Source organism: Montipora capricornis, chromosome 9 (assembly GCF_036669925.1).
Source record: "Montipora capricornis isolate CH-2021 chromosome 9, ASM3666992v2, whole genome shotgun sequence".
Classification (NCBI taxonomy): Eukaryota; Metazoa; Cnidaria; class Anthozoa; order Scleractinia; family Acroporidae; genus Montipora; species Montipora capricornis.
In genome coordinates this window covers 23,736,163-23,751,162 of record NC_090891.1, presented here as the reverse complement: position 1 = coordinate 23,751,162, position 15,000 = coordinate 23,736,163, and the positions used below count along the sequence as shown (strand labels likewise).

Sequence of the window (15,000 nt, the reverse complement as noted above, 5' to 3'; positions counted from 1 at the left end):
CTCTGGGGAATTTGTTATGCATAAATCGATTATGGTATTCGAAACTGAAGTGACACGTGTTGGTTCCCTGATTAACGGGCTAAGACCACATATATATAAAATAATTGTCAGAAAGGAAGAAATGTGACAATTTGCTTCAGGCAACAAATTTGCAATTGACATCGCCAATTGCAAGTATATATAATTCCTTATTTTCTGCGTCAATTTTGGCAATATTTTTTCGAACTCACCAAAAAGATCAAGTGGAGAGCTTGGGGGTCGATATCAAGTCCCGACTAGCTAGGAATGGTGTACTCCGTGGCTTACTGATTTCGACAAAAAGACACTCCAACTCATCGTTGTGTAAATCATCTCGTGTTCGATAGTTAAGATTGGTGCACAAGTAAATACAAACACCGCCACCATTGCTTCCGTTAACTTAAAGATCTTTTCTGACCAGTTCAAAGCCAGGTAAATAGACTCCGTTATTATGCACTGTAGAATCTAATTTAGACTTGTTGATCACTAAAATATCAACTTTAGAAAAGGACACAAAAACTCTACGTTCGTCAATATGGGACAGCAGACTATTGGAGTTACCGCGGTCATCACACTTGAAGGCATCAGCCGAATCGGATTCCCAGACGGCACTGTCTCAATTTACACGTAAATAGTTAATAAAATTCAGAGCAAGACGCGAGGTGCCACCCTTGTTTAAGCGAAGGCTACTCCGATTAAGGTTGAAAGTTGCTGAAATGTTTGAATGATCAATAATAAATCCTCATGCCATTTGCTGGCAAAACTGCTTAAGAACATTATTCACAGCAGGAACTTTACTGGCCAAGGCTTCATTATCAGATCTATTGATGAGACTAGATATTGTGATCATGGCTGGGGATTCCGAAGTAACTGATTTGGCTAGATCAATCAATTCGTTTGCACATACACGAGGAGAGTTACTGGAAATTAAACTATTAGTTCCTACATGGATAATAATCTCGTCCGGGTTTCTGCGTAAAAGTGGCTTTATATGATCCTTCATGTCTTGCGTTGTGCATCCCGGGAATGTAGCTATTTTGACTTGCGAGTTCCTGGACATTTTGTGGCTTTGAAGATATTTAAGTGCAGAGTCCCCTGCTATGATAACCTTCTTCCGGCAATTGGGCTGTGTTTGATCATGATTATTTGTCACTGATTCACTTAAAACAGTTTGCATAGTTTTGAGCCTTCTACAGTCTTCGAGGACTGAGACGACGACGAAGATGTCTCTTGACCATTGTCACCGCTATTTCAGTGCTTTTTGATAGGTTAAATTTCTCACATCTCGTTCTTCATTATTTCGAAGCGGCTCAAAACTGTTTCGAGTTTCAGTGATATTAGCGGGCACTGACTTCTGACTACGTTTTGCATTTCCATATTTACCTCGCGACTTATCCACTTGGACCCAACATTCTCTTAACCTTAATTGATTGTTATCAACTTCACTCTTTATGCATCAGTCAATTCCAGCGGTACCCAACCCCCCCTCCCCCCCGGGTAACTGCGGGGCATTTGCTGAAGTTGTCAGCATTTTATCGCGGCCCGGGGGCTGGGCATTAGCCTACCCCCGGGCATTTGACACACGTGTTTTCGAATTAACATGGAAGAGTTTATCGGAACTTGTGGATGTTTTTAAAGGTATGTTTTCTGGGGGGGGGGGGGGGGGAGATGGGCACTGCTGGAATTGACTGATGCATTATGGTCAAAGCAAGCCTAAGGGAATCATTCTCTTGTTCTAACGACAAAACGCGGCTCTCAAACGTCAAACACCTTTCTTCCAACTCTGATTGCATTGTCATTTTTGGAAACAGAGGATAATAACGTTTCCAACCTCTTTTTGCAATCAATGAGTTCGGCAAAAGAAACATTCTCGTCTTGCTTTTGGGCGTTTATTATGGACAAAAGCCTTGTATTTTCTTGAACTTGTTTCTGAAGTATGAAGAAATCAAGTTATAATCCCTCAATGCCTACTACAATTTCTGGATTTGGTCGTTCTTGTGTACAATTTGACAGTCTTTCGTCGTCCATCGATATTCGACTATTATGCTGACTACTGTTGGCTTCCAGTAATAATGATGGTTGCGTTGTTTGCTCGTTTGAAACCAAAAGATCGGGATCTTGCAAAACTGCTGTCGTTCCCGGCTTCTTTTGGACTAATTCCACTAACTTATCCGTTAAAGCAGGACCATCGCGTAGAAAACAGTGTCAAGTGGGTAGGAGGAAAGGGGCAAAGGATTAATCTACTGCAAGAGACTCACCTCTTGCATGTCCTGGAGGTAGAGTGATCATTGTAACCCAAGGAGTAAGTTAAGATTCATTCAAATAATCGGCCCTTCATGATACCTATCCACAAATTTGGTCATGCATCTCGTTGATTGCAATTCTAAACATTAGAGAGCTAAACGTATGATGTGCTGAGGGAGAGGGGGTTACGTACAACTGTTCAGGTTTATCAGAGGGGAAAGGGGTTATTTTAAAGAAGGAAATTTCATTAATCTTTAGTGCCTTTTTAACTCATGTTAGATCCCTCGTGCACACTTTGCACAGTTTACAGTCCCTTAAAACGAAATTTGACTTGATTTGTTGTGATTTATTATTGCCGTAGAGTGACTGCCCGCAACAGTTCTGGCCTGGAAGTCTTTAAAAAAGTTAGTTACTATTAAACTGGTACTATGATCAAAAAATCCCTTCCTTTTTTCCTTCAGATTTTGAAAATGTGTTTGCATAACACCAGCCTGGGAAAATATTGAGCTTTGACTTTTATCCAAAGGCTGTTTACTTGAGTGTAAGTTTCGGATTTCATTACTCACGTCGAAAAGTGACCGACTGGACCTCAGAGGGTTGGATCTAGGGAAAAGTGACGCCATTTACTCAATGGCTTAAAATTTCAGCGTGTAAAAACAGTTTATTACCTATGCAAAACACGAGTTTAAAAATCTGAAATCCTGAAACTCTCGTGTTGCATATTAATTCAGTCGCGCACAAACGCATTGCATATTATAATAATAAAATCAGTATTCTCGTTTGTCTCACGATGTGGTCACTTGTGGTGTAGACCGCGAAGTTTCGACTGCATACTGCTAGTCTTCATCAGGCGATGAGGTCGACTGGTTAGGCGTGACCTTTTAAGCAGGATGTACCTGTGTGATTGTTTGGTTTTCCGTCGACCTCATCGCCTGATGAAGACTAGTAATATGCAGTCGAAACGTCGCGATCTACATCACAAGTGACCACATCGTGAGACAAACGAGAATGCTGTATTATTATTGTACTTCACGACGTTGAATAACAGCAACCTTTTTTACGGTTTTGCATATTCTTAAACTAGTGATCTTTGACATCAGTTTCTCCTCGACCCAGCTCTCTCACGATTTAAAAATTAGTAATGGCGGACCGTTAAATAGAAAAATTCCAGTTAAAGTAAACAAGTGTCTTTTTGAAATTAAGGCTTAAAACTAGGGTTTCTTAGTGTTTAGTTAACATAGTTTTGAAATCCAAAGGAAAAAAAGATTTGATTTTTTTTGACACAGCACCCCTTTAATTCTTAGTTAATATCATTCTCTTTCCATATCTTACCTGTAACGGTACATGGGTGACCGCTGATTCGTTTATCTCGTTGCGACTCACAGGGACCATAATGACGCCTGGACGCTGTCGTTCCTCACGAAAAGCGGTAGATCGTGGAAAAACACCTTGTGTCTCTTGACAGATACGAGGGCAGTGCTTAGGACATGAGGAGCAATGTACTACGTTGGCTTGTGACAATGCATCCGATTGGTCCAATCTGTTCGGTTGGAATGTCCAGGAACCCATGTAATCATTAACACTTGGCGAAGGGAGGTCAATCTTCTGTGATGCGCTATCTTTGGGCTTTCTCTTTTGAAAGACTGGCGTTTGGAGCACAGAACTCAAACTGTAAAGAGGCAAATTGGGACGAGGGAATGCATCGTCGTCTTCTTCTTCTTCACCAATGAAATAAGAAGGTGAAGAAATAAGGTTACTGACCTCACCGTCATTAAGCTGTTGAAAAGAAAAGTAAGAGTGGAACGTAATGCTGATACTGATGATGATGAGGACGACAATGAGGATGATGATGATGATGATGATGATCCCATGCATGCAACTTGCTTTATTACACACAACACGAGAATTTTATTCCATAAATCTCATTTGTAGAAATCTATACGCTATATTTTCACATGTCAAAAAATCCTATACAACCAATCAGAATGGCGTACAGCTGTTTCACATGTCGAAGTATAACCAATCAACGATAGCGTAAAGAGCTTTCTGAGCCAATCACAATCGTGCATCGTTTACATTCAAAAAGCTTTCCAGATTTGGCGGCTTTTAGCGGCGACGCCTCCAAATTTTTCCAGCGAAAATGGCAAAGCCGGAGGGAAGCGCTAGATTTGTGTCGGTTGGTTGCTCCCTGGACGAGTTTGTGCAGCATCAAGAAAACAAGAACACATTAAGCAAAACACAGAGAGATGTCTCGTTGCTCCAAAAATTTTTAGTTTCAAGGAACGAGCTGAGAGATATTGAAAATATTGATGCAAAAGACCTCGACGTGTTACTAGCCAACTTTCTACTTCAAGTTCGAAAGAAAGACGGACAACAATACGAACCCACATCGCTCAGGTCTTTTGTTTCCAGCTTTGATCGTTATTTAAGAAAGAAAGACTATTCCTCGACCATTATGGAAGGAAAGGAGTTCAGAAAGACTAAAGAAGTATTAGTGGCAAAGCAAAAGGAACTAAAGAAAGACGGGAAAGGAAATAAACCAAACGCTGCGCGTATGCTAACAGACGAAGAAGTTGATATTCTGTATGGCCAAGATTTACTCGGTTGCTCTTCATCAGAGGCTCTTATTAACACTATATGGTTAAACAACACACTGTTCTTTGGACTGAGGGGTTGTCAAGAGCATAGGGACATGAGATGGGGCGATGTTGAAAGAAAAGAAACAGCGGACGGAACAGCATTTCTAGAGTACAACTAAAGACAGACGAAGACACGAACGGGTGCTGATCCAAAAGACTCTCGTACTGTAAAGCCAAAAATGTTTGCTGTCGTTGGCAGTGAAAGAGATCCTGTCCGGGCTTATGACCTCTATGCTTCTAAAAGACCAGATGACCTGAAATCTCCGGATAGTCCGTTTTATTTAGCAATCAATCACACTACAAAAGCCGTAAATACAAAACCTTGGTTCAAGTCAGCTCCCATGGGAGTTAACAAACTCAAGTCACTTATGAAAACAATGGCAGAAAAAGCTGGATTAGATGCGAAAAATCTCACCAATCATAGCGGAAGGAAAAGGATGATTCAGAAACTGAATGATGAAGGAGTACCGCCAACGCACATCATGCAAATATCAGGGCACAAGAACGTACAAAGTCTGAACAACTACAGCACTCTGTCGGAGCGACAACAAAAAAACATTTCCAACATTCTGAGTGGATATCCTGGAGTGCCGGGGCCATCGGGATACCAAGTAGGTATTTCCAATGCTTTGACTCTGAATGCAACTAAAACAGTACAGGAGTCCACAACACAGCAGCCCTTGACTCTTTTCCAAGGCGCTTCAATTCAGGGAGGAACTTTTAACATTTCTGTAAATGCCTTGATTGAAAGTCCCACTTTGTCCTTGCATTCTCCAAGGTCCAAAAAAGCACGTCACTTTGTTATTGAATCAGACAGTGACTAAATGAGACTTTATCCTATTTATTGATATCGTACTTAGATTTTTAAAAAAATCTCTTGTAAGTGCTGTTTTCAGTTCAGCACTTTATTCCCTTGATGTACATGTACTGCGATATCTTCCATTGCTATTAAATTTAGTACAATGTTATTGAGTTTTTGTTTCTAGTTTGCATTCAGAAAATTATTTCAATGAAAATTCTCGTGTTATGTGTAATAAGCAGCTCACGTCATAGAAAGTTCGGCGTACGGGGTTTTATTCACTCGTTGTTTGTGTCAAAAACCCTCACTCGCTCGTACCTCGCTCGTTCGGGTTTTTGACACAAACAACTCGTGAATAAAACCCCGTACGCCGAACTTTCTATGACGTAAACTATATTTACGGCACAGTTGGTTCCAATTGGAGCACGTGGAATTAGTAGTTTCATAGGATGCAAAATACAAGCTAAGCTTGTTTAAAACGTCATTTTTGAAATCCAATTTCAAATGGTCGAGATGGCAGAAAGCAAATCGTTATCTTTTAGAAGATTACGACATTTTTTAATTTCCAAGATCAGACATGTTTCGATATTGGAATGGACCAATCGGATGCATTGTCATAATTAATTATGCATGTTTCGCCTAGTTGTTATACAGTCCTAACGGTTTTTCAAATATTCTGTAACTGATGATGATGTTCGTAACATCGAAACATGTCTAGGAAATTAAAAAAAATGTCGTAATCTTCTTAAAGATAAAATTTCAAATGTTTTTCAAAAGCACTGAAAATTGAACGTTTGACCCAAAAATATGACATTCACGTCATGTGATTAAAAATGACACTTCCCAGCGGCAGTGGCTGTCCGAAATTTTAAAAAAAACTTTAAGGTTGTCTCTGTTTCGAAAGCCGGGAAACTAAACCCGTAAATTTGGTTTGTTTGCCCATTAGGAAACCCCCCTACGATTAAATGAACGCCTACGGGAAGGTTGATATCGTAGGTCATGGCATCATGTAGGTGATCCGAGATGGGGTGGGAGGACTTGATATAGGCGGTATGGGTTTGTTTAATCATAATTCGAGCCTGATATTGATACTAGGGGTTTTATATGGAAAGGATGATAATGACGGTTTATGATATAAGTAAAGGTAGGTAAAGTCTGCTTACGAGCCCAGTGGCCCATTAAGCCGGAGCTTATCCCGGTTTCTGTAGCATGAAGCGACTAGGAGTATTTCTACTCCCCTTTGGTTGGGATGAAGGGCTACCCCCAGCATTTACTTTAAGCTTTTAGAAAGATGTTCTTGTTTTCTGAGACGACGCTTTTCGATTCGGGGCCATTTTGTGAAAATTATTGACCACTTCTGGCGTCGCGCGCATGCCCGGTTTGCCCATGTTATATAACCTTTTATCACTTCGCTACAAAAATACATCTACATCTTCATCTACATTCATAACTTGCAAGATCCTGAATAAGGACATTTTGCAATTGACATATAAAATAAGATAAAATAAACAAATAAATCTAAAGAAATAGTAAATAAACATTATGAGTAAAACTAATCGTGCTGCACGTGCGCACGCATTAGCACAAATTCGTGCGGTACTCTGCACGACAACGACGTAAAATCACCAAATTTGCGGTTTTGACGACAGCGCGAGCGCACAAATGTCAATCTATAATTGTATATTTTTACTCTGAAACCCCTCGTACCAATTTGGTTTTAGGATACTTTGCCCGTATTGTACGACGCGAACCAGATGGCCTAACAGCAAGAAACTTACGATAGTGCAAAGTTGTATTTTTAGGTGACGTTTTCGTTGACGAAGCCGTCGTCCCTATTATTGCATATTAAAGGAGGCAGTCAGCAAATAGTTTTAAGTGTGATGAGAATTTGCTACCCATATCATTTACATACAATAGGAATCATAGGGTTCCAAGAACCGTCCCTTCGGGGACTCCTGATAGAACTTTAGCTTGAGTACTGGAACAGCCCTCAAGGACCACGTTTTGGGTTCTATTTACTAGCCACGCCTGCAGCCAACCCAAAGTTTGACCACGAATACCATAATAGTCGAGCTTGAAAAGCAAGCGCTTGTGCGCAACCACTGTCAAATGCTTTTGAGAAATTTAATATCAACAGGTCTGTTTGTGTCCTGTAGTTAAGTGATCGCTCTAGGTGCTCCAGGGTATATATTAGTTGAGTCTCACATGAACGATGCTGTCTAAAACCATGTTGGTAATGTTGTGCTCTTGCAGGTGAGCCATGATATTGTGAAATATGCGCTCCAGGATTTTGCAATGGATTGATGCTAATGACACTGGGCAATAGTGTGCTGCCTCCGGCTTAGATTCCTTCTTGTATATTGCTGTTATGTTTGCAGTTACCCAGTCCCTGAAGACGGCGCCAGTATCAATTGATTGTTGGAATATAAAAGTCAAAAACGGAGCTATAGCTGTTGCAGCAAATTTCAGTACGTGCATGCGCAGGGATAAGATCAGGGCTAGAGTTGCTTTGGATGGGTTGATTTTCTCAAGGAGTTTTATAACACCAATATGGTCGATAGCAATGTCTGGCATGTCAGGGAATTCACTCTGCCCTACTGTTGGTAATATAGGGTTCTCATTGGTAAAAACTCTGGTGTACTGTGTATTTAGCACCTCTGCCTTCAATTTAGGATCTGCTATGTCTACTCCATTTGATTTCAGGATGGGTATACCAATTGAGTCTTTGCGTTTGGCTTTAACATATTGCCACAAACGCTTGGTGATGGCAGCATTGACATTGTTTGATGCATTATCAATATTATCGTCAGTTTCAAAATCGAAAAGATTATTTATATATTCCTGGTGAGCCTTCCTCGTCTCCTTGTGTACCAGTTTGCAAAGGTGCCTGAATTTACCAGAGCCCTGCTCACCTTTGCTTCGACGGTTTTTTTTGCTTATGCATTGTTCATCCATACGTATGGGATGTTTATGTTCTTATGCAAAATTTGACAATATTAAATCACAAAAAAATTCAAGTATCTTTATTTTGAGGTTTCAACACAATTTGTCACTTAAAAAAGGCAAATATCTGTTTTGAAAAATAGTGTTTTGACAATAAAAGGCGACACGGGAAAACCTCGATCCGTTTCTGTAAGCCGTCTATGTCAGGTGACGTGGTCTTTCTTTCTTTCTCTATCAGTCTTACATCGACCATGATCTAGTGCTTTACTGGCTGTAAGCACAAAAACCAAACACGAAGTGTACGGCTTGTTCAGATCCCGAGGTCTAAAAATCACGATTGAAGCCAATAAAAAGACAGTACACTTACTTGACGTGACCCTTGACCTCTCGACAGGAAGATGCAAGCCCTACATGAAGCCTAACAACAAGTTGGTGTATGTTCACCGACATAGCAACCCCCCCCCCCCCCCCCCCTGCATTACTCAAGAACATCCCACGAAACATCAACAAACGTCTGAGTCTTCGATGAAGCTGCCACCCCTTACCAAAAAGCGCTTAAGGATGGCGGACAGGACCACAGGCTAACATTTAACCCAGAAAAGAACCAAACAAGGAGAAAAATCAGAAGACGAAATATCACATGGTACATGTACAACCCTCCGTGGGACTTGAATGTTAAAACAAACCTGGGAAAGAACTTTCTTCTCAGCGTTGACAAATGCTTCCCCAAGAACCATCCATTAAACAAGATCTTCAATAGGCACACACTGAAATTGAGCTACTCTTGCACGCCAAACATGAAAACAAAAATTGGATCCCACAACAAAAGCGTTCTTTCAGCATACACCACCCAAACACCTGCAGAACAGCATGACACATGTCGTCGTCCTCCGTCCATCTCGAAAGATGATGGCTGCACGCTGTTGAGTCACGTCCGGGTGCTGCACTTCCTCTGATGGCTGTACAGCCCTATTCTGGAATGGCAGTCTCTGGGGAAGGTGGGCCAAGTGAAGGGTGATGCTGTTGTGTCCTGCGTGGATCTCGTCTTGCGCTCAGCCCTCTTCTGCTGCAGTGTGGTGGTGCGTGCTTCCTCGGCTCTCTCCACCCCGCTGCGAACAGCCGATCTCCACACCCCACGGTTCTCAGCAAGACTCTCCCATGTTTCCAAATCGATACCCGCGCCTTTCAAGTCACGTTTGCACGAGTCCTTTTACCTCAGGGAGGGGCGCCCACGGGACCTGGCTCCATCCGCAAGCTCACCATACAGTAGGTCTTTCGAGATGCGGCTGTCGTCCATGCGGCGTACATGTCCGAGCCACCTCAGTCGACGCTGGTGCAGGAGGGCGAAAACGGACGGCAGTCCTGCCCGCTCGAGCACGTCGGTGTTGGGAACCAAGTCTTGCCAGCGGATGCCCAGGATGCGCCGAAGGCAGCGGAGGTGAAAGCTGTTGAGCCTCTTCTCTTGTGTAGCATAGGTTGTCCAGGCTTCAATTGAGTAGAGCAGGGTGCTGAGGACGCAAGATCTGTACACCTGCATCTTGGTACTGTTGGTCAGGTTGTTGTTGTCCCACACCCTCTTCTGGAGCTTCGACATCATCCCGGTGGCCTTGGTAATCCTGGCGCTGATCTCCGGGTCCAGCGATAAATTGAAGGAGATAGTCGAGCCAAGATACTGGAACTGGCTGACTGGGTTCAGGTCGTAGTCTCCGATGTGGATGGAGGGAGGAGACTCAGTTCCTTGGGACATCACCTCTGTCTTCTTGAGGCTGATGGTGAGGCCAAATTCTCTGCACGCATGTGCTAGGCGGTCCACCAGTCTTTGCAGAGCTGCTTCGGTGTGGGTTGCCAGTGCCGCATCATCGGCAAAGAGGGCCTCCCTGATGGTGACGCTGCGGACCTTTGTTTTCGCGCGGAGTCTGGCCAGATTGAATAGGCGCCCATCAGACCTTGTGTGAAGGTACACACCGTCGTCGTTGTTCTGGAAGGCATAGGACAGGAGCGTGGAGAAGAAGATCCCGAACAGTGTCGGAGCGAGCACACAACCCTGCTTGACACCACTGCTGATTGGGAACGACTCGGACGTTGCTCCGTTGTAACACACTGTGCTCTGCATGTCTGTGTGAAAGGACTTTACGATGGCGAGCAGTCTTGGAGGGCAGCCAACCTTCTTCAGGATGTGAAACAGTCCGCTCCTGCTAACGAGGTCAAAGGCCTTCGTGAGATCAATGAAGGCGAGGTAGAGGGGCTTGTTCTGTTCGCGGCATTTCTCTTGTAGCTGTCGAACAGAGAAAATCATGTCGATGGTGGACCTGCCAGCTCTGAACCCGCACTGTGATTCCGGGTAGACGCGCGCCGCGAGGACCTGTAAACGAGCCAAGGCAACTTTTGCAAACACTTTGCCCACAATGCTGAGGAGGGATATACCCCTGTAGCTGTTGCAGTCACTGCAGTCGCCCTTGTTTTTATACAGGGTCACTATCTTGGCGTCGCGCATGTCCTTCGGCACTGAGCCCTCTCTCCAGCATAGGCGGAGCAGCTCAAGCAGGTCGCCAAGCAGTGCGTCCTTCCCTCTCTTGATGACCTCGGTGGGAATGCCGTCCTCTCCTGGCGCCTTTCTTGTGGACAGACAGCTCTTCCTCGGTCGGCTCAGCATCTAGCTCATCCAACACTGACAACTCCTCGATGGCGTTGAGCGCAGCGTCTGTCACAACATTCTGCGTGGCGTAGAGCTCCAGATAATGCTCCACCCAGCGCGCTATCTGTTGCCGTTGGTCAGTAATGGGCTCTCCAGTCTTGGTCTTGAGGAGGACGCTCTTGGTGGCTTTAGGACCGGTGGCCTCCTTAATGCCGGCATACATGCTCCCTGTGTTGCAGACTGGATCCTCCTGCTGAGCTGGAGCCAGTAATCGTTGGCGCATCGCCGGGCAGTCTGCTGGCACTTGCTGCGGGCGCGGCAAGGGTTGTCGGCTTGTGCTAGGTGTGCTTTTCGCTTTGCGTCTAGAAGTGGCTCCATCTCTTGCCAGTTGGCCTCAAACCAATCCTCGTTTCTCCGCTCCTTCCTCCCCAGTACCTCAAGCCCTGACTGATAGAGCGCGGAGCGCACCTGGCTCTGGAATTGGCGTCGGTGGCATCTCCACTCGCCTTGTCAAGTGACATTCTTAGGGCGCCAAGCAGCTCCTGAGCTTTCATCGGGTCCGCGGCTCGGCAAGCATTGATGCGTGGACGTCCCTTGGTCTTGGAGTGATGCAGCTTGCGGGGGATGTGGTTGACTTTGGCACGCACGAGGATGTGATCCGTGTCGCACTCTGCGCTGTGGTAGCTCCTGGTGTTGCAGACGCTGTTGAGGTCTTGCCTTCTAGCGAGGATAAGGTCCAGCTGGTGCCAATGCTTACATCTTGGGTGGCGCCACGAGACCTTGTGCCGAGCCTTATTCTCGAAGAAAGTGTCGGTGATGGCCAGCTTGTGGAAAGAGCACAGCTCCAGAAGTCTTTGCCCGTTCTCGTTCATCTTGCCGACTCCAAGGCGCCTTAGTGAGGTTGGCCAGGCTTTGTGGTCGGCCCCAACCCGTGCATTGAAGTCCCCCAGTATGTAGAGTCCTTCCTTGTTGGGCACACTTTTGATGGTTGCATCCAGCGCCTCGTCAACGTTGGGGCATAGGCGCAAGTAAAGGTGACTGGGCCTGTACTTGCTGTCATCCGCATGGTCAGGAGCCGTTCGGACCCTCCTGTTGGTGGCGTGATGGTCGACAAAAGGGAGTTCCTTACTGCAAAGCCCACCCCGTGGATACGTGCTTCCTCGTGCAGAACAGCATGACACTTGTAACTGTAGAAGAAAACCAGAACGTCCGCTTGATGGTAAATGCCTCCAAACTAATGTTATCTACCAAGCCATTGTCACATCCACTGATACAACGACTGACTCATACGTTGGTCCAGGAGCTAATTTTAAAGAACGCGTCAGAAACTACCAGTCATCTTTTTGGCATGCCAGCAAGCGAAACGAAACGGAACTCTCCAAGTACGTATGGACCCTTAAAGATCGCAAAATGCCCTACAAGATCAAGTGGACAGTGTTGAAAATAATGTCTACCTTACAACAGTGTTTCTTAGAAATGTGGTCTGAGTTTTAAATGCTCTGATCCGCCAGGGTTAAAAACACAAGCACAAAACCGCTAGGTTTATGCAGTTGTTACCTGCTTGTAACGCTTTGATCTGGATTGCCTTCGTAATTACTGGGTTGCCAAACCCAGTCAAAATCTGCGTTTCATTTCTCTGTATTTTTTCCGTGTCATGAAAAGTCTTTCCTGTCCCTCCCCTGCTAAGTAGTGTCTTTGTGTGTAGATTCTTCTGCACGTGTGTTTGGTAAGTTTGAGGGAGTACTAGAAATGCATAGATTTCATCCGGTGGACACAGTAGAATATTTAACTTAACCCGCAATGGCGTCGAAAGTCATGGTAACGCGAATGGCGTTTTAGTGGATCTTGAAAAAAAAATTCCCTTATGGAGCTCAATAATGGAAAGTCATTAGGATAAACAAGAAAGACGGTGAAAAATACCATCTGGAATCTTCAAAGCAACGAGTAATAGTCTTTCCCAACAATTTCCCCATTTGCCGTCGGATATCATCAAGTGAGCTTTGTTTCTACTGTTATTTGGCTAGCTGTGGTGTTATATAAAAAACTGAAACCAAATGGCAAATTCTGTATGAGTTTAAAACGGAATCGAACGCCTTGAATGCATCACATTGTTTACTCAAGTCGAATTTCAGTTGTCTGGCAATTTACATTTATTTTGGACTCAACTCTGCATAGTCTTCAGGTACAAAAAAAGTTGGAAATGTGACAGTGAAGAATTATTTGAAAGAAAGCTTGTTGTCTCTTTTGTGCTTCATTATTCACGGTCAAGGTTCTTCCGAAAAGGGTTTTAAGATCCTGAACTGTGAGACTGCTGTTGTTTCTTGTTTGCACGCACGTATTTAAAATAGGAAGGGTTTTTGCCGCTAATGGCAAATATCTTGTTTGTTTCAATAACTTTTACGCTGGAAAAGGCTTTTGTGACATTTTTCGTCCAAATTAACGCCAAAAAATAAAGCTTTTTAACGACCTTAAAGTGGAATATTTTTTGTTGCGTTCGACGAAAAGGAGAACGCAAGCCTAATTTCGTTTTTGCGTCCTGTGTCTTTCGAGTTGGTGTGCCTGTGTACGGCTATGCAGAATTTTTCGAGATTGCTGTAAGGACACCAAAATGCTCCCTCCCCCCCCCCCCGGTTGATTTTTGTGGGGGCATGTGTCGGCCGGGAAACTGGTGCGAACTTATGACGACATCTGACCTCGTTTTCGCTCTCGTTTTAGGATATTTTTATATTCATTGTAATGCTCATTTGATCATTTCTGTATGGGTTTATGCGCAATAGAAGTATTAAATTAAATTAAATTAAATTAAATTAAACCAGGTCACATTCTCGATACATGTGATAAGATATGTGGCGAACATGTGGGCAGGCCATGTGAGCTCGTCTTCACGATACAGTCGCAGTAGGCCTCGCCATTTTGTGCTCTCAGCGTTGGATTTTAGTGAGGTTAAACGCTTCGACGGTATCATTTATCGAAATCTGAGGGAACTGTCTTTGTTTATTTTATATGCTAACGAACACGACTTTGGCTTTCCATGGCTTTCAGGATGTTAACCGTGGGAACAGCTGTTTTTATTGCATTTGTTGACTAGTTATAGTCGCGGCAGATACATGCATTGTACATGTAGCTCTTTATCTGGCGAATACTGTTTGAAATCGGTGGAAAAGCACTCTGAAGGCAAGATCCATAAGGGTGAGGTTGAACCAAGGAACGGCAAATTATGTAAATATTGTCTACTTCATTCATCTGGGATAATACTTGAATCAGTTGCAAGGAGTTTGTTTACGCTGACGATAAACGAGCAGACGATTGCAAATGTTTGCTTATGTTTGTGCCCCTTCCAGCCGAGAATAATGTATGTTAAATATACTTTTACAAACTAGCTTTTACGCTTAAACATTTGCAGTTAATGTGAGAACATTTAGCACGAAATTTGAAGGGTAAAAATTGTGAGCCTACGGGAACTGGCGCTGTCACGCAACGTATCAACAAATCGCAGTTTGTACAGGGGACCACTTAGCTGGAATCGGACTTTGACATTATGATATATCTGTCTGTAAAACCTTCGTTGCCGATCAGTTTAGAAAATTGCAATAGACCGGGGTTGAAAGTCAGGTAGTGAAATCATTTGTTTTAGGTATATATATTTACGTGACGGCGTCGAACGCACTCTCATAATCTTTGATTACTACTAGTAATTTAATTGCTGGCGAGCCCTAGCGAGG

The 15,000-nt window shown here is 43.8% G+C and overlaps 1 protein-coding gene across 3 annotated transcripts in view; it reads right to left on the bottom strand.

The window, feature by feature from the left end:
* Window positions 1–15,000, bottom strand: part of LOC138016109 (uncharacterized) — a 71,904-nt gene that overhangs the window by 6,841 nt on the left and 50,063 nt on the right. For all 3 annotated transcript variants that reach the window (XM_068863283.1, XM_068863284.1, XM_068863282.1), the window contains exon 3: window positions 3,595–4,038. In XM_068863283.1, the coding sequence (XP_068719384.1) occupies window positions 3,595–4,038 (444 nt within the window). The remainder of the gene's footprint in view (window positions 1–3,594; window positions 4,039–15,000) is intronic.